The sequence below is a fragment of the Rhinichthys klamathensis genome, unplaced genomic scaffold (assembly GCF_029890125.1).
Source record: "Rhinichthys klamathensis goyatoka isolate OS25496 unplaced genomic scaffold, OSU_Roscu_1.1 h1tg000056l_1, whole genome shotgun sequence".
In the NCBI taxonomy this organism is placed as follows: Eukaryota; Metazoa; Chordata; class Actinopteri; order Cypriniformes; family Leuciscidae; genus Rhinichthys; species Rhinichthys klamathensis.
The window spans coordinates 272,793-297,749 of NW_026606601.1; the positions used below are offsets into that span (position 1 = coordinate 272,793).

The window sequence follows — 24,957 nt, forward strand, 5'->3', positions numbered from 1 at the left end:
TAATCCTGACTTTAACCAGCCTTTCATTCTCCAGACGGATGCTTCGGATAGAGGCCTGGGCGCGGTATTGTTGCAAGGGGCTCCTGATGCTCGGCGGCCCGTTGCGTTCCTCAGTCGCAAACTCTTCCCTAGGGAAGTCCGTTATTCCATCGTGGAGAAGGAATGTTTGGCTGTGAAATGGGCGTTGGACTCCCTGAAATATTACCTCATGGGAAGGGAATTTGTCCTGGAGACGGACCACAAGGCTCTGCAGTGGCTTCAACAAATGAAAGACACCAACAGTCGAATAACCCGTTGGTACCTGGCCATGCAGCCCTTTCGATTCTCTATTCAACATGTCCCTGGCAGAGAGAACTTGACGGCGGACTACCTTTCCCGCTGTGCCAGTGACATTGGTGAAGGGGAGGAGTATGTGATGGCCCCGATGCAGCCACACATCAGTGAACGGTGATGTCGCACACATATATGCAAACACTCATAACTCAGATTTTCTTGGAAATTATCCTGCACATTCTTAGGTTTTACTCATTCCCTCAATGGTTTCTGTTCATATATTTATTTAGCAATAAGATGCAGACATTGTTTATTTATCATTAAGATTTATTTGAGTTACAGTACACACATTTATTAATATTGCTTTCTTTGAGTTTAAGTTACCGCTGTGTTGCTGAGGAGTGGATGGTTGGAGGGTTCGGATGGTGATCGCGTTCGGATGGTGATCACCAGTTTCGTTTGTGGTCCGTGCGAATTAAGGGCCGGCATACCGCTTCATCTGCTATTTTTAGTTCCACTTGCCGCTACCAACCAGCAGATTGACTGTGGGGGGGAGTCGAAGGGTTTGTGTTGGTATTGTCTTTTCTGATTTCTTGTACTTTTCCTTAGATTTATTATTGGTGTTAAGATATGCACTTAATTTGTAGGATAATTATGTAACCGGCCTCGGTATTGATTTTGTTATTGTATTGTGAAGTTTGTTGTTTTTGTCTTCCCTTATGTGTTAATATGGACTAGTCCGTTTGTATAAATGTGTCCCTGCTGTTTAACTTGGAGATCAGTTTAGTTTGTCTTCTCACGTATTCAGTTGTTTGAGTTTAGTTTGTTTTGTTGATCTCTTTTATAGGCCTAAACATTTGATTTGATTATTTGGACTTTGTTTTCCTGTTGAATCCTTTGTATATGATTTCTTTGATTTAGTAAAATATGTTTTGGGGAAATATTTCTATGTCCCTCATTCTTTGACTGCTTGGTCCCTCACAATGTGTATCGAGAGTTCATTGAACGGTGGTCATGCGGTGAACTTGTGACCATCTTCAGTTCCGTGTATGTGTGTGCGTTCTTTGAATTTGATGAGTTTAAGTCTGGATTACAATGGCCAATGGTCTGATTACACAATGTTCCTCTGTATGCAGTGGCGTCATGCCCATTCAAAGTGAGGGGGCACGTGCCCCCTCAGATTTTTCCTCCCTAGGGTGACCAGAAGTCCCGAAAAATTCGGGACAGTCCGAAATTTAAGCTGTTGTCCCGAATCCCGAAACCGGCCTTAATTGTCCCGAAAATTATACTAAAGCAAAATCTTGATATAAAATATTAAAAACTGTCCGTGGAAGTTGAGTCGTCCTGCAGCCAGCCCCTTCCAATTGCAGCAGCCGCAGCCGCAGCCGCGAGGACAGTGAATGTGCAGGCAGCCAGTCTAAACTTTATTTTTTTTACGCGCGTCATTTGCTCTTGACGCGCGAATGGATTCAAAGTGTTCACGCGTAGGCTATAACTAGACGCGGTAGGCGCGAATTTGACGCGCTATCGCGTCTGGTGTGAACGCAGCATTAAAGGAGTGATTGGAGTGGTTTGCACTGTGTGCAAAAAAAAACTTCGTCCGGGCCTTATAATGTCTGATGTCGGGTTAGGCCTACACAAAGCAAATCATCTACAAAATTATTTAGTTTTCCTATTTAATGACCGACAATTTAGTTGTAATAATAATTTTGCCATAAGGCTGATTAGCGTTAGGCTATTGCCTGAAAGGTCTGATTTAGCCTACACACTGTTACAACAGTAACACATTTTTTTTTCACAATGACATTTGAGTTCATAATTTTAATGTTTTTTTTTTTTTTTGGCAGACTAAAGACTAATGACAGACTTTGATCTTTGAATTAAAAAATATGTTTGGTTCAGGTTTGAAATTCATTATCTTTTAATGTAGTCTAATATCATAGTAGGACTACCCCCCAAATCCCTACAGCATAGTTATACAGATCGCTATATTGATTTCCATTACACGAGAGTAGATGTTAAAACTTCATGCTGATTTGTACTCGGCTTTCGCCAAGATAAGCAAAACTAAGACGTAGCTTTACAGTAAATTATGCTTCTCCATCCATTTACGCTTCTTTCCATAAGGTGGTGTGACTCCCCTTCTGTCCGGCGTTAACGGCAGCAGTGTACTTGGCGCGTCAGCGCACGCGACGGCTGCAACTACAGGACCATTACGACAACCGTCTGGATTGAGCCGAGTAGGGGACATCTCTAGGGTCTTCAAGTGGGCACCTTCCGTCCTCAGTGTTTCGTCGACTAGCCCACGACACCTCAAGAGGGCTCGACAGTGACTCTGGCGTCCCAGTTGCATTTGATTTGATTACTTTTTTACATTTCTGTCAAATATTAACCATTTTCAAAAAAAACGGGGTAGTGTTAACCTTATTCAGCACTGAAATCTGTCAAACTTCTTTCAAAGTCCTTCATCACATATTAATATTAAAATAACTTAATTTCAGAGCACCACAAAGTCAGACCTCAGCACCTTTATGTAGGCTACCTTTAATGTAAGATCGTTCTTAGGTCACATACCAATTTAAAATCATAACATAAAAACTGCAATGGTACTGTTTTTAAAATCATGTGTAGTAGGCCTAAGTGTACAGTAAGTGTGTGTGTAAACATGCTTTAATGAAGTAGACTTCAAAAGCTTTTGAATTTGAGCTTACAGTTCTTTCATCAACCTGTCTTTTACATAAACTTACAAAATATATATTTTAACTTAGTCCTCAGAATCAGATAGAGGAGTGTTGCTGCTAGCTCCGTTAAGGTATTTCTGTCCCTCCCAAACTGCATTGAAATGGTATGTTTAGCAGCCAGAATTTAAAAAATTTCTGGGGGAGAAACCCCCTGACCCCTCCTAACATGATCCATATCACCCGTCAGAAAACAATTGCAACGTCTCAGATTGTGCCCCCCCAGAATTTTGGCTTGCATGACGCCCCTGTCTGTATGTATGAGGTATCCTGCAAAGGGGGAGCCACGGGATCTTTAGCTTAATGGTCAATGAGTCACATGCGCAATAGTAGTTCTTTGCTTACTTATCAGAGAAAAACACCGCGTGGGCACATCAGTATCGGTAATTCAATTAAGTCCAAGCACCATTTGCTTCGTGTCGCAGTTCATGAAGATAGAGAAGCTTTGTGGGTGAATCAGTAACTTAATTAACAGTCACATGACATCTGCTTTTTGTCACAGTCTCTGAATTGAAAGAATGCAAAACCAGCAATTTAGGCAAATGGCAGACCTGATCATCTGCCTGTTGCTACAAAATGTATGTAAATTTTTAGAATAACTAATTTCTACATTAAACACAACAATACGCCATCGCATTCGTGACTCTCCTATGATTAAAGGCGACACTTCCGGTTTTCTTCCCACCAGAGCCATTTCAAAATGGCGGCTGCGTGAAATCAGCGTATAAAGGCTAGATGTCTCGTCCGCGCTGCTGGCCAATGGAGGTCGACGTCCGCAACAGGGTTTCCGTTGTCCGGAAATTACCGAACATTGGCCGGGAAAAAAATGAAATGTCCGACAAAATTAAATCTCTCCGGTCAAATTGTCCGATTAAAATTGTGTAATAATCCCGCCCCCCTAACAGAATATGAATTTGAGAATAAGCCTAAAATGTATAAAGCAAAAATACACCGACTTTTGGCTATGTTATAAAGGAACAGGCTCTACCGTTTGAAAGTTATTAAACAACATCGCATGCTGCATTTCAAATAAAGCGCATGCCTAGAACGGCTGTAATATAGACCTAAACAACGAACGATTGAGTGAGACGTTTCAAATATGGCCAGGCCCAGGCAGGCTAGCCTTAAAAGAACACTCCGCCATTTAAAAAAAAATTGGGGTTATTCACGGTCTCCCCTACATTTAGATAGGTGGGCAAATGCATGTTTGGAAGCACAGGCGAAGCACTGGTACTTGGGGGCAGAGATATCACGCAACACCTGAAATAAAGCTTGCCACAAATAACCGGCGAAAGTAATGATTATGCATGAAACATCTGAATTGTTGATAAATCGATAAAGTTGACGATGCAGACTCACCATCTTCGCAGTAGTGAACGCGCCTAGAGAGAGAAATGCACACTTCATAGTGTGCACGTGCCGGCGCCTCCGTGTCCTGCTATATTGTCCACTATATTTGCTTCTTATTTATTAATCCAGGCAAATTTGTTGATGAAACATTGATTAAAATTAAGATACAATTTATACAAAATGACATTTTCAAGCAAAAATAATACTCGAAGATCGCTGGGTTGATTATTATTCGAAAATCGCACCCCTCCACCACATGCACGCACACATGCATTAGGCTACACACCAGAGCATGTGAGCAAAGCGGAGCGGTGTGACGCTTATTATTAAAAAACTTAAACATACGTTTCATATTTATAAAATAATATAATGTTATTATTTTTTTATTTCATCTATGTTGATTATATGAAAAGGGAACCGCATGAGATGAGTAAGATAGGATCATAAGATGACCGGAATATATCGGAAAACATATGGAATGGGTCAGATTTTGACCACTTATTTAGTTTTGTTTTGTAGAAAGCCTTTCTTTAAAGTTTATTTCGTTTTGTATAAGTTGTATCTTCATTTTAATCAATGTTTCATCAACAAATTTGCCTGGATTAATAAATAATACAGTGTAGAGTCTCCGCAATGGCGATAGATTGAAACGTGCAACTCGCGCAGCGCGTCGTCCATGCAATTGATAGCAGCGGACACGAGCGCTCAGCTTGATTTCAAAAACAACTGATTTTAGCGCTAGATCTCTTATTTAATAGCGAACTAAATGAATGATCTGATAGTTAACTGGAGATGTTTTATTTATTTGTATTAGGTACATCGTGCCTCAATGTTTCAAAAAGTGAATGTGTGTGAAACCATAGTAAAAAACAATTGGTGTTGATTGACGCCAATCGGACGTTCATGTTTTTTTCCGTCTATTTGAAAGTTAGGCTAATAATAACATGTTGCATTCTATATGGCCTGATTATGTCATTTTTTAAGTTACATAGCCTGCCTCCAGTTTTCCTTAACTTGACTAATTAAGAGGCGATATTTGACCGGCATATCATCAAAATGTCCGTTAAACGAAACCTCTGCCGGTCACTTTGACCGGCACCATTTTTTTCTAGCAGAAACTCTGGTCCGCACCTGGCGGCCATCTTGTCACAGGCATTGTCTTTTAATGGTGCATGTACTTTTTAAATAACCATAACTTGCTACATTTTCAACGGATTTTTAAACGGTTTGGTTTGTTATAAACGTCAGAGATGTAGTTATGACACTGCATACTTTTGAATAACAAGTGTATAAATAAATAATCATCCAGAATAGTGGTGATTAACATGCGATATAATATCGGCCGATATGGTCAATTTTTTACACATCGGTATCCTTCCGATGTCAAAATAGGGCCGATATGAACAGGCCGATAATCATTCCTGTGTATTTGACGTGTGTGTAGATGTGAGTCTGGGGGCGGGGTTGTTTTTGCAGGAGCGCATACATTACCAGCGGAAGTCCTGTCAGTTTAAACATCAAGCGCAAGAAGAATGGAACTTGCGCGCTGTTTTCTGTCAGCCTTACTAAGGCGTATTTTTGTCACGCCGAAGCCTTATTTGACCGGTGTAGATGAGTGACTGCTGCGGTTGTTTAACTGGCGCGCGCGTCTTGCACTCTCTCCCTCCCTCGCGCATATTAAAGCTCCTGTAGGTAACTTTTGAAAACATGTATTTGCTAAAACTGTCATTATGTCCTGACAGTAGAATAAAGACAGATGATCTGTGTAAAAATCAAGCTCCTCTGGCTCCTCCCAGTGGTCCTATTGCCATTTGCATGAAATACACGCTCCCGGTCAGAAACAACCAATCAGAGCCAGGAGGCATGTCTTAGCACTGTCAATCACGCTCGTGTACGCGCTGATCACACCCCTCTCTTGCACAGCGCGAGCGCCGGAGCGCGAGCCGTCGTTCAAACTCAAGATTGCCGGCGAGCTGCAGCTGTGCTTATGACGGAGAAACAACCTAAACTGCCAATTCTCGAGTGACACCTGCTCATAAAACAAAGAGGTAAAAGGAAAAAGACCGATGACGATAAACAAGCGAAAAAGAAAGAATTACACAGAGCCCATTGACTCGGTGTCAAAACTCTAGCCGCATAACATTTAGATAAAATGTCACGCACTCTGCTAAGCAACAATTGAAACCTGCTAATTCACTGGCTTGTCATGTTGCTGAAATAATGTACTAGCACACCTTATCTAGCATTATATATCGCTAGAATAATTACTTACATACTGTAACGTTAGTTACCGTTATATTAACGTTATCTTACTAGCTATTTATTACTTATAGAAAGAGTGCAACGTGATAAAGTTACATGTAGGCTATTGGAAAATACATAATGATTTGAGGACCAGGTTTGTAGTCAAAGTATGGGCAGGCCATAGTCAATGTAAAGCATATTATTGACGTTTAGTCCCTATTAGTGAATGTGCCATATAACTTTTTATCCGCCGTCATCGGTGGCCCTGTTTCCTAGCCTGCGCGTTCACGACAGGCTCCGCTGTGGAGGACGAGCTGTGGAGGGAGGGCTGTAGCGCAGCAGAGAGCAAGGGGGTGGGACCTGCAAGTTGTGCTTGTTCAAATTTTCAGGCTAAGTCAACGTTTTCTTAAAACTCCCTACTGCAGCTTTAAAGAATTGAGTTGACTGGATATCTTTGAGAATACACGATGGTAAAGGCTCGGAAGACCTTTTTTTTTTTTTTTGAACTGAATTGTGCTAAAATAACGTTGCCTTATCTTCCCTGAAAAGCTTTCCACACATTCAGATGACATAAACCACACTTTCAACAAACAAAACAAAAAATCTATCTAGTGATGAAATGTTTTCTGTGTTGAGACAAATCTTGTGCGATATCCTAAACTGCCTGGATAATAATAACACAACGTGTGCCGTGGTCCGTTAATGACACGTCCGATTCGCGAACTACTGAAGTCTGAACCGGATCACTTTAATGAATGGTTAAAACAACTGATCTGTCCAACACTGAACTCAAGAGACATAAATCGGAAACACTTTACAATAATATTCTATTAATATTAGTTTCTATGTGGATTTACTCCATGACAAAACCACCCCAGTCATTCTAGAATGATTCATTCATTCCAAATAGAGCTATTCAAGTCATCTGGTGAAATTGTTTTTTATATAGCAATATATATTGCAGAAAAATAAAATATCGCAATGTCATTTTTTACCAATATCGTGCGGCCCTAATCCTCGCTATGTGTTTTCTATACAGAGATGTCGACATCTGTAAATATCGGTATCAGCCATAACAGCAATATTAATATCGTTATCGGCCACAATTTTCACATCGGTGCATCACTAATCCAGAATTAACGTTTGTAAGAAACCAAACCGTTTGTAAATCCGTCAAGATTTCAACGAGATAAGAGTATTTGTGTTCGTGCTGATCACTCATCTTACATCAGGTACCACAGAGCCCGCCAGAAAGCTTGCCTGTGACAAGATGGCCGACGATGATGATGATAGAGACTCCGCCATAAGACATCTAGCCTTTATTATGGACATGATGAACAACATTAAAAACTTGATTTTCCTCAAAGGTTTTTTAAAGTCCTTTTAAGTCCATTTTAATTTCTTTTAATGTTTGGCACAAACAAAAAGAAGAAAAGAAAGTCTCTTTCTTATGCACTTCAAAAATGCATTTGATTCTGATAGCTTTTATCAGCATACAGTAGCTCCCAGAATAACGTTTATATGTGCAGATGTATTAATGCATTTTCTTGTACACCAAATAAGGTGTTTACGTGACTCATAATTCTAATTAATGGATTAATTAGGTTATTGCAATCATTTTCATAAATTTTAATGACATAGCTAAAGTAAAACTGCTTCAAGGTTGGTTCATGTGTCTGCTCTGTTCTACTAAAACACAAACGTACTGATCACGCATGCTTAAATTCTGTATTTTAGACAAATGTTTTTTCACTACAAATGTGGACATTCATTGTTGAATTAACATTAAACGACAAAGATCACTTACTGTAAGACTGAACCTCCATAAGAAGCTGAAAAGCAATAAAGATGAATAACTCCATTACAGCGAGAGTGAGAAAAGAGACGAGACTCACACAATAGTTGAATTAGGAAGTAACATATTAGACCACAGGAAACCATATAATGCAGTCAGTGCTATGAAGATGAACGTACATCATGAGACCACATGTTCAGCTGTATTCACTGTAACAGAGGGCACTACAGGCATTGGCGTAATTTACGTGTGGGACATGATGTCCCCACCACTTTTTGAAACATCTCGCTGCATGGATGTACCTAATACAAAATAAACATTTCCAGTTGATTAGCAAACCTGTATGAATTTCTTTCTTCTGCTTTACACAAAAGAAGATATTTGGGGGGGTATATGAATTGAATAGCTATACAATAGCCAACATATTCTATCATTATTTCTGTACATACTGTATATATTTTTTTCTCTTTAGAGGTGCAACAAGTGAAGAAATTAAATGGTTCATCCATGTTTTGAGGAGCATGAAAGAGATGTTTGCACCTGCAGGAGCTGTAGATTCTGTGGCTGTTTTCAGAGTTTCGCCAGTAGAGGTCGCCACTGAATCAGCAAAGAGAATTCAACAATGTCCATTTAGTTTGGAAATATCACTTTAATTAGCAGGCTACTGTTGGTATTAATATTGCAGCGTACAAATATCAGAAACGCTCCTCATGAATGTTGGAGGAGGAGGGGTTGGGGGAGCTATTATACACCACACAATGTTTCTGTGACTGTCTCAGCATGTGAATATGCAAGTGCAATTTACTGCAAATGACATCTAGCTCCCCCTCTCTGGACGTAATATGGGTGGAGCTTGCCCCAGTTATGTTTAGGGGTAGGGGTGTGGGTAGGTTTTAGGCTGGACGTCCATTGTCTCTGCAGTGAATCCCAAGCACTTTTTGTGTATTGGGCTAGAGAGCCTTGCCAGAGAAAGTCTTCTGCTTGGTCACAGAGGTCATAATGCATTTCACGCCAAACACTAAATGATGAAAATAAAAACTTTTGTCAGCAAGTAAAGATAGTTTATTTATAATAAATGTACATAATGAAACACGACTTGAGACTCATCAGTGCATCTTCACCAAACTGTAGACTTGATCTCCTGCGTTTGAGTGAACTGGTTTGTCAGGGATCGTGCAGTACAGGTGGTAAACATTCTTAAGGACGACCACAGAAAGATTGACAAGACAGACAAAATAAATGTTTGTAATCTGTTCATGATGGACTTCTCATTTGTGTATGTGGGTTTGTGGTGTGACTGTTCACATATTACCTCATTTTCCTCTGTATTGTCCTCTTTCTGTTGAGTATTGACCAAAACTTCTGTAGAGCAGAAGCGTCATTTCACTTTAGATAACATGTTTTGACCACCATGAACAAGCTCTCTGTTATAAAACTTGAATGTATTTTTGCACAGCAGAATCATCTCTTCTCTCACAATGCTTATATGCGAGCATCAAAAATGCTGTTTTTGGACTAGTGAGGATGTTTTTATAGTAAAGAACGAGAACAATTTGATTCATTCTTGAAATGACCACTTTAATGAAAGAAACATTTTATTACCTGAGGGCTGGTAAATTGAATTCTCAGACGTAATGGAAGAGTAAGTCGCTGTGGGATCTGGTGTGCTGTCCTGATGGGACTCTGGGTGTTCGAGGTCTTTGGAAGAACAGCATGATGAAGAGGGTCAAACAGAGTCAATAGAAAACCACCCAAAAAAAGAGGACAAATGTGAAATGGCTTCTCCTAAAGATAGAAACTTGTCATTTTAGAAGCTTTTCGGCCCCTCATCACGGCTTCTTTTAATGTATTGGCAGTGCAAACATTCTGCATTTTGTGTTCCACAGAAGAACAAGTTTCGAAACAGCAAGAAAGTGAGTAAATGATTTTCATTTTGGCGTGAGCTGTTCCTATAAGAAAAGATGTGTCTAATAATGCTGATCTGCTGAAGACTTGAAAGAGGAAATGGTACCAGGCAGTTACTGAGAAGCTGTGGTCACTGTGGTGTTTTTAACTTAGCAGGTTTATTTTTCTTGGTGACATCTGTTACTAAGCTTCACGTTGTCTGAGATCATTTACTGAGAATGATGTTCTCTCACCTACAGAGATGGGCTGAGATGTGGCTGGTACAGAAGTGATCAGAGAATATGCCTCTGCAGGTCCAGAACAACTCTAAAAGGCATAAAGAATAAATAAGGTCATGTCCATTTCAGCCATTCTTATTCATTATGTTATTAATATAAATATTTATTACTTTGTGATTTAAAAAAATAATTTCAAAGATACTCACCATACCAAATCTTTGACTGGGCTCATCTGATCTTACTAATCTTATTTTATTGCTATAAGAATCAAATTATTGATCTTTATGGCATATTTTTATGCATGCATGCATAATAATAATAATAATATGTTTATTTTATATAGCAATTTATCTTGCAAATTCAAGGTCGCTTTACATTATGATACAAATAAAACATGACAGTAGACAAAGAAACAAAATGGATAAACTGAATAGGTAACAGTTAAACTGAAAAAGATAAACATGACAATATTATAGATAATCCGATATCATCAATATATCAGATAATGTGATAAACATTTGCACACACAGCTCCTAGACTACAAAAAACTATATTAGCATATCAATGAAACTAAAATAACGCTGTCTGCCTCCAATACATATCACAGACTATGAAATTGAGTGCATGAAATAAAACTTACTGTTTTCTTCGTTCTTTACCTAGAAAACAATGAGCTACTGCATTATGTTCAGTTTTTACTCCTGTACAGCATTTTGGTCAAAATTCACTTGATAAATGATCTCACATGATAATTTCTATTGAACAGCGTGTGTACAATTATAAATTTGACTTACTTGCAAACCGACATAGACAGATGAATCCAGTCAAAATGACAGCAACACCAGTGGAAACCAGCACTATAAACCATGTGCCTGTGTCAAACAAAACCAACACTTTAATACATGTTTATGTGCAGTATGATGATTAATATAAGTGCTTTATATACATCAGTCCACCTGACAACTGAAGTGATACATGTAGATTTGTTTTACATTTGTTGTGTGCTTGGAAAGAAGTAAATGTTCTACAGAGATCTGGAAGAGAATGCCATGGTCAAATCATTTCAAATATGGAAAAGGATTTATAATAAAAACCTGTATATTGTGGTGTGTGTGGATCTTTAGGATCAGCTGTTGGAGTGTGAACACTAGAAACCTCTGCGACAGAAAGAACTCGAATGATACATGATGAATATACACACCAATGTTTCAGTGTTTAATGAAGTCACTGTAAAAAATATTTTTTTCTTAAATGGAATATATTTATATAATATAAATGTAATATACAGATATTTATAAAAATTACCAGTTCTGGTGGATGCTGGGGTTTTAGTGGAAATGGCAGCCATTGTTGCTGAAATTAAAATGGTAAAATAATTAACTATATGAATTACAATAAACACTATGAAAGAATATTTTTATTGTCAGGTACACTAAACTTTACTCACATGTTTCTGTGTTCGTTTGTGAAGTTCTTTGAGTGGATATTGCTGTTGAAACTCCAGTGAGAACATCTTAAGTTGTACATAAAATAAAATGTGTCTTTACAAAGACTGGCATAAATCTTAATGTGGTACTGAACTAATCATTGTAGAAATAACCATGATAGCAGATCTAAAATTATCTTTTAGTTTGTGTGTGTGTGTGTGTGTGTGTGTGTGTATGTGTGGCCTGGTAAACCCTACGTCATGGGGACAAAATGTCCCCACAAGGATGGCAATATCCGAAATCCTTGTTCGTGTGGGGACATTTTTTGGTCCCCATGAGGAAATCAGCTTATAAATCATACTAAGTGATGTTGTTTGAAAATGTAAAAATGCAGAATGTTTCCTGTGATGGGTAGGTTTAGGGATAGGGTTAGTGTAAGGGAATAGAATATACAGTCTGTACAGTATAAAAATCATTATGTCTATGGAAAGTCCCCATAAAACATGAAAACACAACATGTGTGTGTGTGTGTGTGTGTGTGTGTGTGTGTGTGTGTGTGTGTGTGTGTGTGTGTGTGTGTGTGTGTGTGTGTGTGTGTGTGTGTGTGTGTGTGTGTGTGTGTGTGTGTGTGTGTGTGTGTGTGTGTGTGTGTGTGTGTGTGTGTGTGTGTGTGTGTGTGTGTGTGTGTGTGTGTGTGTGTGTGTGTGTGTGTGTGTGTGTGTGTGTGTGTGTGTGTAAAAAATAGATTTTGGAGCAAAACAATTTTAACATTTCCGTGGCAATTTGCCATCTAAATACGTACCATGTTCTGACATATTTCTGTTACCACGTAGAGTAGAGGTTGCCAAGAAAACTGCAGAAAAAAACAGTGCCACAGCGTGTATAGTATTAAAATAGAATGTTTAAAAAAATATTCACATAATTCATTAGCAATTATTAACCATGTTGAAAAAGCAGCACAATCATGAGCCTTGTGTTTGTTGAATTCTCTGTACTTCCCACTTACCTTCAAGCACTTCCTCTTAGAGTTACAGATGTATGAATAAACTTTAAATGAATCCCAGATATATTTTTGAACCTGACATTTGAATCCAACATATTCTACAGTCACTTTAAGGGAAGGGAGATCAACTAATATAACCAAAAAAAAAAAAAAAAACATAGTTTCTGAAATTTGATCTAACCTAACAATGTTATCAGTACTTACCAGTTTTACTGTATGTTGTGGTTTCAGAAGTGGACCTTACAGTTAATGCTGTTGAAAAGACATTGTGAAATTTGCTGTCTTGTACAGTAGTAAATGTTCAACAAGTAATCATATACAAGGAATAAAGTTTTTCGTTCCAAAGACATTTAAGGTGGAGTAATAATAATGCTTTTTTGATTTACAAACTCAGTTACTCACAGGTTGTCATGGCTGTTGTAGTCGGATGTGCAGTGGAGGCTGTTGTTGAAACTGCAGAGACAAATTACCAGCGTTATTGGCAAGCTTTAAAGCCAAATTTGCTTGTTGAAGATACAGGTCCTTCAAATACAATGAAGAAGCAGGTGACTCTTATAAAGTTGCAAAAACTCTCTTAACTTTAATCCTGTTGGTCCTTTTGTAATGTGTAATTTTGGAGGGAAAACAACTCCATAAACATATGTAGCAGCAATTGATTTAATAATTTCTGTGATGTTTTGTTAGCCTGGAAATCCAGACCCAAATCCAAAAGATTAAGGGTCTGGCATTGAGTAATGAAAATCGCCCAACTCGAGGGGCGGCACCAAGTATGCAATTGAAAATCTCACTGCACGCAATTGGATAACACTACGGCCCCTGGCCCGCCTATATCAGATACACCGATGTGATTGGTGCAGCTCGGCTACAAGGGCACAGTTAATGAGCATCATTACTCAATGCCAGAATGACTCGCTGAGCAAATTCAAATTGTGCTCCCGCGAGAACTGTATTTCCTGGGTAAAGTTTTGTGGTATTGATTCAACAAAATACAAACATCTGTATGATAATATTAACGCTTCAACGGTTAGCTGACACTCATGTAAGCTGTCAATCACTCACTGAGCAATTGCTCTTTATTTTAATCCTGTCCCACAATTAATCAATTTAGAATAAATAAGCATGTTTCTGAAAGAAATTTTAATTTAAATATTTCTGACTTCAACATTTATTTATTTATTTAACATTAACATGTATTAATTTTTGTCACAGAGTTCAAAAGTAGCTGTAGAAAAGAATGACCCAATTACCTTCTATAGATTTGTCAGAAATAGTCTGGCTCTCTGACATCTGGACTTGATCACATGATCAGCTTGTGACTTCCTTCCTGCCTAAATATATCAAATTGTTCACTTGCCAAAGTCTCACTGTAGTTAAGCGTCTGTCTGTCATCACAGATTACTGTCTACTGATTCACACTGTCCACAACTGCTGTAGAATCAGCTTTAACATGTTTCTGATTTCATAGTCTGACCCCGACCCACAATGAGTCTCAACACACCTCAGGGATTATAATTAACCATATTCAACTCTTTCTTATATTTAGTGTATTTGTCCTTTCAGTGTTGCATTATACAGCCGGTTGAAAGGGTCTTTATAAATAGTATTTGTCTAGAAGTGTCCTATGTGTAGCATCAGTCACTAATACTGATGGTGGGTTTCTCAAGTCAATCTGTCTAAAGTGAAATAATCCATAGTTACTAAACACATTAAAATCAACACACCTCAGGGATTATAATTAACCATATTCAACTCTTTCTTATATTTAGTGTATTTGTCCTTTCAGTGTTGCATTATACAGCCGGTTGAAAGGGTCTTTATAAATAGTATTTGTCTAGAAGTGTCCTATGTGTAGCATCAGTCACTAATACTGATGGTGGGTTTCTCAAGTCAATCTGTCTAAAGTGAAATAATCCATAGTTACTAAACACATTACAGTAACGTTTTCTAACCCAGAAGAACAGCAGTGAAATCTCTCACCTCGAACCGTCACTGTGGCAGCAGGAGAATGAGGTGATTTATTATTGCCCCACTCATAGAAGCAGTAAATGTCGACTGATGCAGGTGATTTTACATCTGCCCATCTGAGCACTTCAACACCAGTGAGCTCGAGTTCACACTTCCAACTGACTTTTATTTTCTTCTCTTCTCTGTTTGGGTAATAATTACACTGTTTCACTGTAACATTTCCTGGCGGCTCACAGATCATCGTCACTGAGCTGGACTCACTTAGCTCATCTGAAAATACTCTTACAGCAGGAGATTCTGAAACAACCAAAAACAGACAAATCAATCATTACATCTCCTTAATGATCATATTTACATGCATCATTTTCCAACTACGGTCAAATTAATGCCTAGTTTCACAGACAAGGCCTAAACCTAGTCTTAACCTAGACAAAAATGTGTTTGAGCTCTTAACTGAAAGCAACTTGCACTTAAAATATGTCAGTGCCATTGTTTTGTCTCAAGATGCACACCAGTAATGTTTTTTTTTTCTTGCTAAGGTTTATAAAAGCTACTCACTGTGTCATAATTTAACTAAAGCTTATACTCATGGCTTAATCAAACCCCTGTCTCTGAAACCGGCCTTAAACTCATTAATATCTTTACAACAGCCCAAACTATAAAATCTATGGGAAAATTTTTAATTGTTTTCTACTTTTCCTAAAATGTATATTTTCGATAGCTGCACTTTTCTCAATTTCTGGTAACATCCAGAATTACTTTCATACGAACATGTGTGCATGTTAATAAATAGTGGATTTTCCAAATAACTCATTTACATGTCCAATTAATTTAGATATACTTATTACTAGTTACCCAAATATTTGTTTAATCGGGTAATAACAGACAGTTTAATACATTTTAATGGCATTGCTAATGTAAAACAAATATGCCTTAAAGCAGAGAGATTTGTACAGTAGGTTCATGTTGTTGGTCTACTGAAACACAAACATATCACACATGCTGAAATATTTTAGAAAATTTTACTTTTTTAACTATTTTTTTTTTTTTTACATTTAGTATTTAATCGAGATTAAACGATCACTTACTGTAAGTCTGAACCTCCATAAGAAGCTGAACAACTATGAAGATGAACAACTCCATTACAGCGAGAGTGAGAAAAGAGACGAGACTCACACAATAGTTGAATTAGGAAGTAACACATCAGACCGCAACAATGTAATGCTTGTGCAGTCAGTTTTATGAAGATGAACGTACATCATGAGACCACGTTCAACAGATCTGGGGCAAATGTAAAAAAAAATTGTAGGCTCACCAGAGGGAAGTTATTTTGTAAAAGTAACAATGTGCCAAAAATAATGGACTTTAAGGCTTTAAGAAAGACTCATAATATTAAAATTAATAATGTGGATTGTGGAATATATTATTCACTCAGTGGTCACTTTATTAGGTACATGTTTACTCTTTGATGCATGAAAGCAACAGACCGTCACATTCTGCCTTTGTTTTACTTTCGTTTTTATGGACTTTTAGTTTGTTTCTCTTATTAACCTGTTCCCTGTGTTCCTTTGTTCCCACCAGTCTTTAGTTGTTCATCACCCTGTGTATTTAAACCCTTCAGCTTCCTGTTCATTTTCTGGTATTTGTGCATTGCACATTGTTTTGTTTGTGTTATTATATCGGATAGTTTTGCTTTTGTTAATAAGTTATTTTGATTTACCTTGTCTATCTACTTCATCTTTGGACTAAAACGAAAAGTCAAATGGTTCAGTTACTCATTGAATGGACAGTTGTTTAACAGAAAATAACACTGCAAAAAAAAATCCTGTCATTATTACAAAGCTGTGGTTGCGATTATTCTGTAAAAATGCAGTAAAACAACAACAACACACATTTCAAACAGTAAATCTAACAGCTCTTTTCTCCTGAATTAGCAAGGTCACACTGCTATTAAAATCTTGTAATTTTTAATTTTGTACTTTTAACATATACCGACATCCACCATAACACAAGCAGTAAAGAGAAAGTCACATGAATTAAAGTTCATTCCAAGTAGCTTTTCCATAAGCTGAAGTAAATACTAATATATAGAAGGTGAATGCAGTGTCAGGCACATGACACTAAATAAATTACAATAATCATTAAACAACATAAGATGTAACATAAAACCCTGATGTACTTAACTAATAACAAAAAACTAAGAAACATAATTATTAAAATAAAAAAATAAAAAAAACATCAAACGTGAAGCGTCACAGAGATTTATGGCTATTCACTGTAAATTATAAGATGATCTTCTCCCAAAATCTAATGTGGGAAAAAACCTCCAAGATGCCTTGGCCTGCTGATCAGTATATGAATTCAGTGGCTATATTCTGAACTATCATTCTTTCTGTACATAATTGTTGTCTGTAAATTTGCAAGAAGTGAAGAAATGAAACGGTTCATCCATGTTTTGAGGAGCATAAAAGAGATGTTGTTTCCACATGGCAGGAGCTGTAGATCACCTCTGTGAGAACGTCATCAGAACCTGCACAGACACACTTTATTATAAGTTTCTATATCTTATATAGATGGAGCTCAGCTTATGCATATGTAAACTTACTGTCAAAGGGGCAGAGACAGAAGAATCCCATGAGTCCAGACAGAAATAAACCAATACCAGTGAAAACCAGCACTACTAAAAGCCATGAGCCTGTCAAAAGAAAGAATAAGGCTATTTAATCCATGTTTATATCTATATCAGATTTATGTTTTATTAAATTAATTTTAAATTAACATGCCACATCATATGATCATGAAAGGAGGAAATGTCAATGTTTGTTTTAGTTTTTACAGATATTTAGATGATCAGTTTTGTATTGTGTTGTGAGTGAATGAACCTTCAGAGTGAATGTGATCAGTATGAGGAACAGCTGCAACAGAAAAGATCTCAGATCAAATCATATTACAATAAAAAACTGAACTACTGCATCATGATAACAGACATCAGTGTTTCTAGATGATCTCACTGTCAGGAAAATCATTCTTCTTATTTAACATTTAACACAGATTTAATATTCTCTTATTAACAAAGCAAAAATACATTACATGTTTCTGACACTCTGGTGGTTTTCTCTGAAGCCCTCTCTCATCTGCCTCAGAGCAACTAGCATACCACAGTATGATACAATAGCTCATCACACTCTTAATGGAAGAGCGATAGAAATTCACCAGCAGCTTTTCACCCATGTTGTTTTTCCTGAGAAGTCTCAGGAAGTAGTTGATGCTGGATGACCGCCGTAGTATTTGCAGTCCAGGAGAGGTCAGCAGAGATAAAAGTGCCCAGAAATAAAAAATGTTGGACCATCTCAACTCAGTCCTCGTCGATGTTAAGGGGAAACAGATCCACCTTCTGGTTGTTGACTGAACTCCATGATGTTATTTTCTGGACCTCGTCTCTATAAGCTGTCTCATCACCACCTTCGATAAGTCCAATCACTGTTGTGTCGTCTGCAAATTTAACTAATATGGTATTACTGTGGTGGGCTCTGCTGCAGTCATACTGTAGGTGTAGAGGGAGTACAGTAAAGGGCTCAGCACACACCCTTGTGGAGAACCGGTACTACTAAGTGGTGGATGACACGTAAGGGCCCATTTTCACAGTCTGGGAGCGACTGGTGAGGAAATTCTTTATCCAGGAACATTGTAACAGTCTTGTTACCATTGTATTGTTACTATGAATTATAGTACGTTGTACTACTACTACCGTCCTCTGGGGGCTCTAAGCTGCTCTCCTCCTCTAGATTAAATCCAGGTGAAGTAGTAGAGGAAGGGGGATTGTCTGAATAGGAGGAAGCATGGCATTCTACACAGGTAATCAGCAATACTTGTGCTGCGTCCCAATTCGCCTACTTATACTATGCCCTAAAAGTATGTACTCTTTTTGTGAAGAAAAAGTACATACTTTTGAGTGTGTAGCAAAAGAGTAGGCAAGCTTTGGGACATACTACTTCGTCATCTTTAACGGACAGATCTGTTGCGTGCATCCTATCACCGTAAACTGCCCTGTCAATCATCTTGTCACAGTTAAAATCCTCTATTCAATCTAATTTAATTTCCTACCGTTTCGGAGAGAAATGTAGTAGCACGTTCATCTGCCAGTCGTGGGTCTTTCATGCAGAGACTTTCCTCATGTTTGCAATTCAAATGATGCATTTAAAAGTTGAATAAAAGGCTAAACGTATCTTTACAAAAGTTCACAATGCTGCAGATGCAATATAATGTAGACAACATTGAATAAATACATTTTCGTCAGGTTAGATATTGATTATTGATAATCACTCAAACCCCTTTATCTAAACCTCTCAACATAACCGACTGACTTGCGCATCCTCCATATCTGTAGTTTTTTGACACTTTTCACTCGTGTCTGTAGTTCTAATCGAATCCTCGTCCAACGCGCGATAGGTTGTGGGCAATATCAGCCGTTAGAGTGCGCATCGATCTGCACTTCGGATTCTGACCGGATATAGTAGACTATCCGGGTATCTTTGGAACACCTATTTCAATAGAGTGCCGAAGTGATGACGTTCCCTCGATCGAAAAGCTATGCATTTTCCCCATAGACTTTTGGAAAATCGCAAAAAATAAGATCTGTGTTTAACAAAGAGTTGTGACCCTTACACGTTTTGTCTATCAAGATAATCTTTACAAGTTAATCCAATATGTATACATTTTGAAGCCTAAAGTTTTAAAAAAACACAAGCAGACACAATAAAGTTTAAAAAACCACAAGCAGGTTATAACTGTGTGTTCTATGTCATAGATCAAAACGTGAAAATATTTAGAGGCTTTGTTCACCACAGACCTTATTTCAGGCGATTTAGCAAAAACCCATTCAAAAATCCCATAGACTTTAGAGTGAGGGAACCGGGAGTGCTAAAACTCACTTCCGCGTTTTGGCCTACAGAGTGACGTCGTAACTTCGGCACTCTATATACTATGATTTGGGACATACTAATTCTATTTTCGAATACTATTCGGATAGTATCCGAATTGGGACCCAGCATTGGATTGAGAACATTTGTGTTTCAAGCTCAATCTGTGTAAGTGTTTTGTTTATTTTTTTTCTCACAGTTGGTTTAAAAGTTGAAATTTGATTCACATGTTTACCTTATGTTGTACGTGATGGTTAGCAAGCTAACGATCAGTTTTATATCTCATTTTAAAAGGACTCTTTTAGTCTTTTGTGTTAGTAGTTTGAATACTACCAAAACTCTCATTGAAGGGACATCACATAAAATGGATATGGGACTGAGCACTCAGGAATAAAGTGTTTGTGTGGGAGCACATAGTGGATGGTTATCATTTGGACTGTCATTTGTCATTTACGGAACTGTATATCATCATCATCATCATCATCACCGTCTACACAAAGTACGACACATTTTCCAAAGGACACATTTGCACTTCTCAATAGACAATGGTCAGATAAGGTTTTTCTTTTCATCCATTATTCTCATCTGAAACTATGCTGTTTGCTTTTATATCAGGGGGATTCATTCATACGGGTTTATAAGGCTGTTGATTGTTATGGCTGTTTTCTTCATTATCCCTCATCAGTCTATATTGTTGATTGTGTACAAACTGTTTATGTTCTCTTGGCAGATTTTTCTCAATATTTCAATCATGATTGAGGTGCATATATTTAGAGTGGTTGGTGGGTCCCTCCCTTAAAATTATCATTAGCTCTGCCTTTTTAATAGAGGACGACGGGTAAAATGTGGGTGTGGGGAGTCCTAAGTTGACCAGTTTGCTAACTAGAATGTCTGGGACTATAGTATTAAAAGCTGAACTGTAGTCAATGAACAGCATCCTGACGTAAGTCCCCCAGCTCTAGATGGCTCAAAACAGTGTGAAGAGCTAGGGCTATGGGGTCTTCAGTAGACCTGTTCGCTCTGTAGGCAAACTGATGCTGGTCAAAGGTAAGAGGGAGACTGGTTTTAATGTGATGCAAGACCAGTCTCTCGAAGCACTTCATAATCACCGGTGCGAGTGCCACCGGACGGTAAGACTGCCTGAAACAGAAGTTTTGGGAATTGGTATGATGGTGGCTGACTTCAGGCAGGGTGGTATGATGGCTCATATCAGGGACTGATTGAAGATGTTGGTGCAGACCTGTGAACGCTGGTCAGCACATGCTCTGAGTACAGCAGGTACCCCGTCTGGGCCGGTTGCCTTTCTCGGATTCACTGACCTGAGCACCCTTCTCACCTCAAACTCCTGTAAGATGAGTGTGTGCGTGTTAGAGGCGGATACAGGCTGAGGTAGTGACGCTGTGTTCTCCTGGGTTACCTCAAAACGAGCAAAGAAGCAGGTCAGCTCCTCTGCCAGTTGGGTGGAGTAAATATTCACCGCAGTGGTACTGCAGCCCCTGAAGTTTGTGATAGTCTGTATGCCCTGCCACATCAGCCTTGGGTCATTTCCTGAGAGATGATCTTCTATTCTCTTCTTGTAGACCCCCTTTGCTTCTCTGATTCCTCTCTTCAGTTTAGCTCTTGCAATACTGTACAGAGCTCTGTCGCCTGACCTGAAGGCAGTGTTGCGATCTCTGAGGAGTGTGTGGACCTGGCTGGTCAAACAGGGCTTCTGGTTAGGGAAGATCCGTATGCATTTGTCCACAGTGACATTATCAGCACAGAACTTAATGTAGGACAAAACAGTCTCAGTGTATACATCAGTGTGTCCTGATGTTGAAATAAGCCCCACTCAGTGTCTGCAAACCAGTCCTGAAGCTGAAAAAATGCATCCTCAGGCCAAGTTTTAATGGTCACCTTATGCGGCCTAGTCTTCCTCCTGAGAGGGGTATGTAGCGACTGACCGAATCCTGTTTTCCTTTCACTACTGAACAAATATGAACACATATATGTTTAATTCACAAAACCTTGAATCATGTGATACGGTGCCCCAATGTCTGCCAGCAGGTCATTGATTAACTTCATTTATGACGCATTGCGCAATCAAAAAACAGGTCCCCGTTGTTCTCAAATCCTTACACTGCTTGCAATTTGTGTTCAGTCACAAAGAATAAGAACTGATCCATTCAGGGTCTCAAGCTAGTTTCCCCCCCCTCATCAATTATTATGCCTCTTTAGACTGATAAGTGGATTTACACACAAAACTACCCTTTGTCTTGAAGACAACCATTTGCGAACTAAACCCTCACGTGGTACACACCACGAATGGACAGATGCTGACCATAAGGATACCCACACACACACACACCACATACCCGCACACAGACGTCCTTTGTGGGTAACTTAGGATAGAAATGTCCTTAATGTATATAACACAGAATTGTATCTGACCTTCCTGTATGCATGCATATCTAATTAGTTTTGTCTTATTCTATAGATGTAATTTGAGACTGTTCTGTAACTTCGAATCTTAAAGGGGTCATATAATGGTACATGCACTTTTACAAGTTGATTGTACTGAAATGTGTGTTGGCAGTGCCTGTACACAACCATCATAAAATGATACAAATCCATCCAGTGTTTTTGTTTTAATCTCCTTATATGTTTTCCCCTGCCTCAAATTGAGCCGTTCGTTTTTGTGACGTCAATAAAACGGACGCCCCTCCCGCGATTGTTGATTGACAGCTTGTGATTCAACACAGACCCGCCCTCGCTCGTCCTGTCAATCATAGTCTGCGCGGACCGGCGCGGTCATTGTTGATATGCTGGAGCACTGTCTATGAGCAGAATGGCGTCTAAGCGATTGTGGTGTTCTGTTCTTGGGTGCAATAAGGAACCCAGCAGTCATTTTAATGTTCCTAAATCCGAACCGCTGAAGACGCAGTGGCTGAGTTTGTTTTCGAAGGGAATATTCCCCACGAGCAACGCTCTCATGTTTGCCGAATCATTTCTCAGTGGACTGCTTTATAAACGAGGATCAGTGTAAAGCTGGTTTTGCTGAGAAGCTGCACCTGAATAAAGGATCGGAACCTATTCGTCTTCCTGCTGAACCTTCAGAAGAACTAAAGTGAATGTAACGTTTTATTAATCTTTATATTAATATTTATATAATCTTTGCAAATCGCCAGCTGCACGCTTCACGATGAATGCGTCGGTTTACACTCAGGGTACATTACAGCATGTTTTCTATGTACAAACGTTCTCAATATAATTCATAATCCCACGTTTATAATGAACAACGCGTGGTTATTGTGTTATTGTGTTACAAACGGTGTATGCGCAGAACAGAGAGGCGGGGTGAGCAAAGCTCATTATCATTTAAAGTCATATGCACTGAAACGGCGTGCTGAAAACAGAGCTGTTTTTGACCAGGTAAAATAAGTGTTTTCTTACAATACTAATGAGAATTTTTAATTAAAGAATATTACAAACTTTTAATTTAGACCCTAAAGAATCATATTAGCTTGTACAAAAATGGCATTATATGACCCCTTTAAGTATACTTCCAAAGAAAGATTCCCTAACAGGATCACCTTCTTTAACTCTCCCTCTTGCTAGGTCATAAACTTTATGACCCCCAAAAGGAATTCCAAGGGAGTCACAGCTCCCACTTGAATTCTGATAAAGAAAGAGGAATAGACTCTGCAATCTTATATTTTCTATAAGTATAACCACTTAAGAAATGTATAAACATGAATTTGATCTTTCCTAGGTCATGGTAGCCGGTATTATGGCTTTATAGTCGTGTGAGTAAACATTAAATGTGTGTAATTCTGCATATGAATGTAACTTTATGTTTCTTCTACTCTTTCCGGCCATTCTTGGTACCTGTTTGACCGTCTTGTTTTGACTAAACAAGTCAAACATAGGATATTACAGTAAAATGGTATTGTTCTGTGTGTACAATCTTTCTGGGTAGAAATGACAAAATTTCATACCATCATAAATTATCCTGACATGACAAAGAAGAACTTTTCCCGCTCGAGATACTCTAAGATAATTGGTTCACGTACGCGAAGCAGGCGTGAACCCCTCCTCTCCATAAGAGACTGACACAGAAGTTTCTTTCTGAGCACTAGAGAGCTTTTTCCCTGTGAGAGGTTTCCGGTTCCATGGCTTCTTAGGGAGCTTTACACCGTGTTTCTTCTTTTTCTTTAGTCTTTCTTTATTTTCGTCTTCGGACTTTTCTTACGTTCAGTTTCAGTGAAATGAACGTAATCGGCAACTTCAACTTTAAAGAGACTCTCTGAACCTTCAGCGACCGCGCTCGACCGGAAGAGACGAGAAAGCACGCACCCGCTCGTAAGGACACACACGCAAGATTTGGTTCTCCTCGGCAACACAAAGAGAACCATTGTGCAACTCTCACTCTCCTATCCCTTCGACGCTTCATCAGTGCCTGTTTCATTTCTTCTTGCGAGGAAAATGAACACAGCTGAACTCAACCGGCAACTGCACCTCAAAGGACATTCAAACTAATGCGCTTGCCCGCTCTGAAAGACCACGTGAACGCATGACGCAAGGACAGAGACACACACACATGCTTTCGTTCTCAGCCACGAGAAAGAATCATGCAATTATCGTAATTCCTATCGATCTAAATGCTTTAAGATCTGTTTGCCCCATTCAGGGGATTTGATCTTTGCGTGTCTCAAGGTGATGTTTGTGACTTTTGCCACAAGAAGATCTCTCCAGATCTTCTTACTCTCAATCTCTCTCTCCCTCAATCTCTCTCTCTCTCTCTCAATTCAATTCAATTCAATTCAAATTGCTTTATTGGCATGACTGTATATATTACAATATTGCCAAAGCTTGGAATACATAGGAAAATTATAAAGACATCAAAATACTTGAATATTATAACATAAATTAAATTTAAATGTACAAATTAAATTAATTGTACAAGTGAACAGTGTAACAGATTAGAATATCTGTGAACATTTTGATACCACAGTGTTTTAACATACATAAACACACACACATTACTGAAGTCACTGTGGTGGGCAGTAGGGAAACACCCTGAGGTCACACACACACACACACACACACACACACACACACACACACACACACACATTCAC

At 38.6% G+C, this 24,957-nt stretch overlaps 1 protein-coding gene and 1 long non-coding RNA gene across 4 annotated transcripts in view; both read right to left on the reverse strand.

The window, feature by feature from the left end:
- LOC130083499 (uncharacterized) overlaps positions 1-24,957 on the reverse strand; it is a 95,870-nt gene that overhangs the window by 17,351 nt on the left and 53,562 nt on the right. Inside the window, exons 3-8 of one of the 3 annotated variants that reach the window (XM_056248537.1) lie at positions 13,356-13,406; positions 13,158-13,205; positions 12,753-12,803; positions 11,618-11,680; positions 11,318-11,395; positions 11,111-11,182 (exon numbers count right to left, since the gene is read on the reverse strand). In XM_056248537.1, coding sequence (XP_056104512.1) covers positions 11,160-11,182; positions 11,318-11,395; positions 11,618-11,680; positions 12,753-12,803; positions 13,158-13,205; positions 13,356-13,406 — 314 coding nt within the window. In that variant the 3' untranslated portion in view covers positions 11,111-11,159. Of the gene's footprint in view, positions 1-11,110; positions 11,183-11,317; positions 11,396-11,617; positions 11,681-12,752; positions 12,804-13,157; positions 13,206-13,355; positions 13,407-24,957 lie in introns of those variants that run through there. The other 2 variants (XM_056248539.1, XM_056248538.1) reach the window with 2 other exon arrangements.
- Positions 9,440-9,869, reverse strand: LOC130083502 (uncharacterized). The gene is made up of 2 exons (XR_008806846.1): positions 9,713-9,869; positions 9,440-9,596 (listed from the first exon to the last, which is right to left on the reverse strand). It is a non-coding gene; the product is annotated as an uncharacterized LOC130083502 (long non-coding RNA).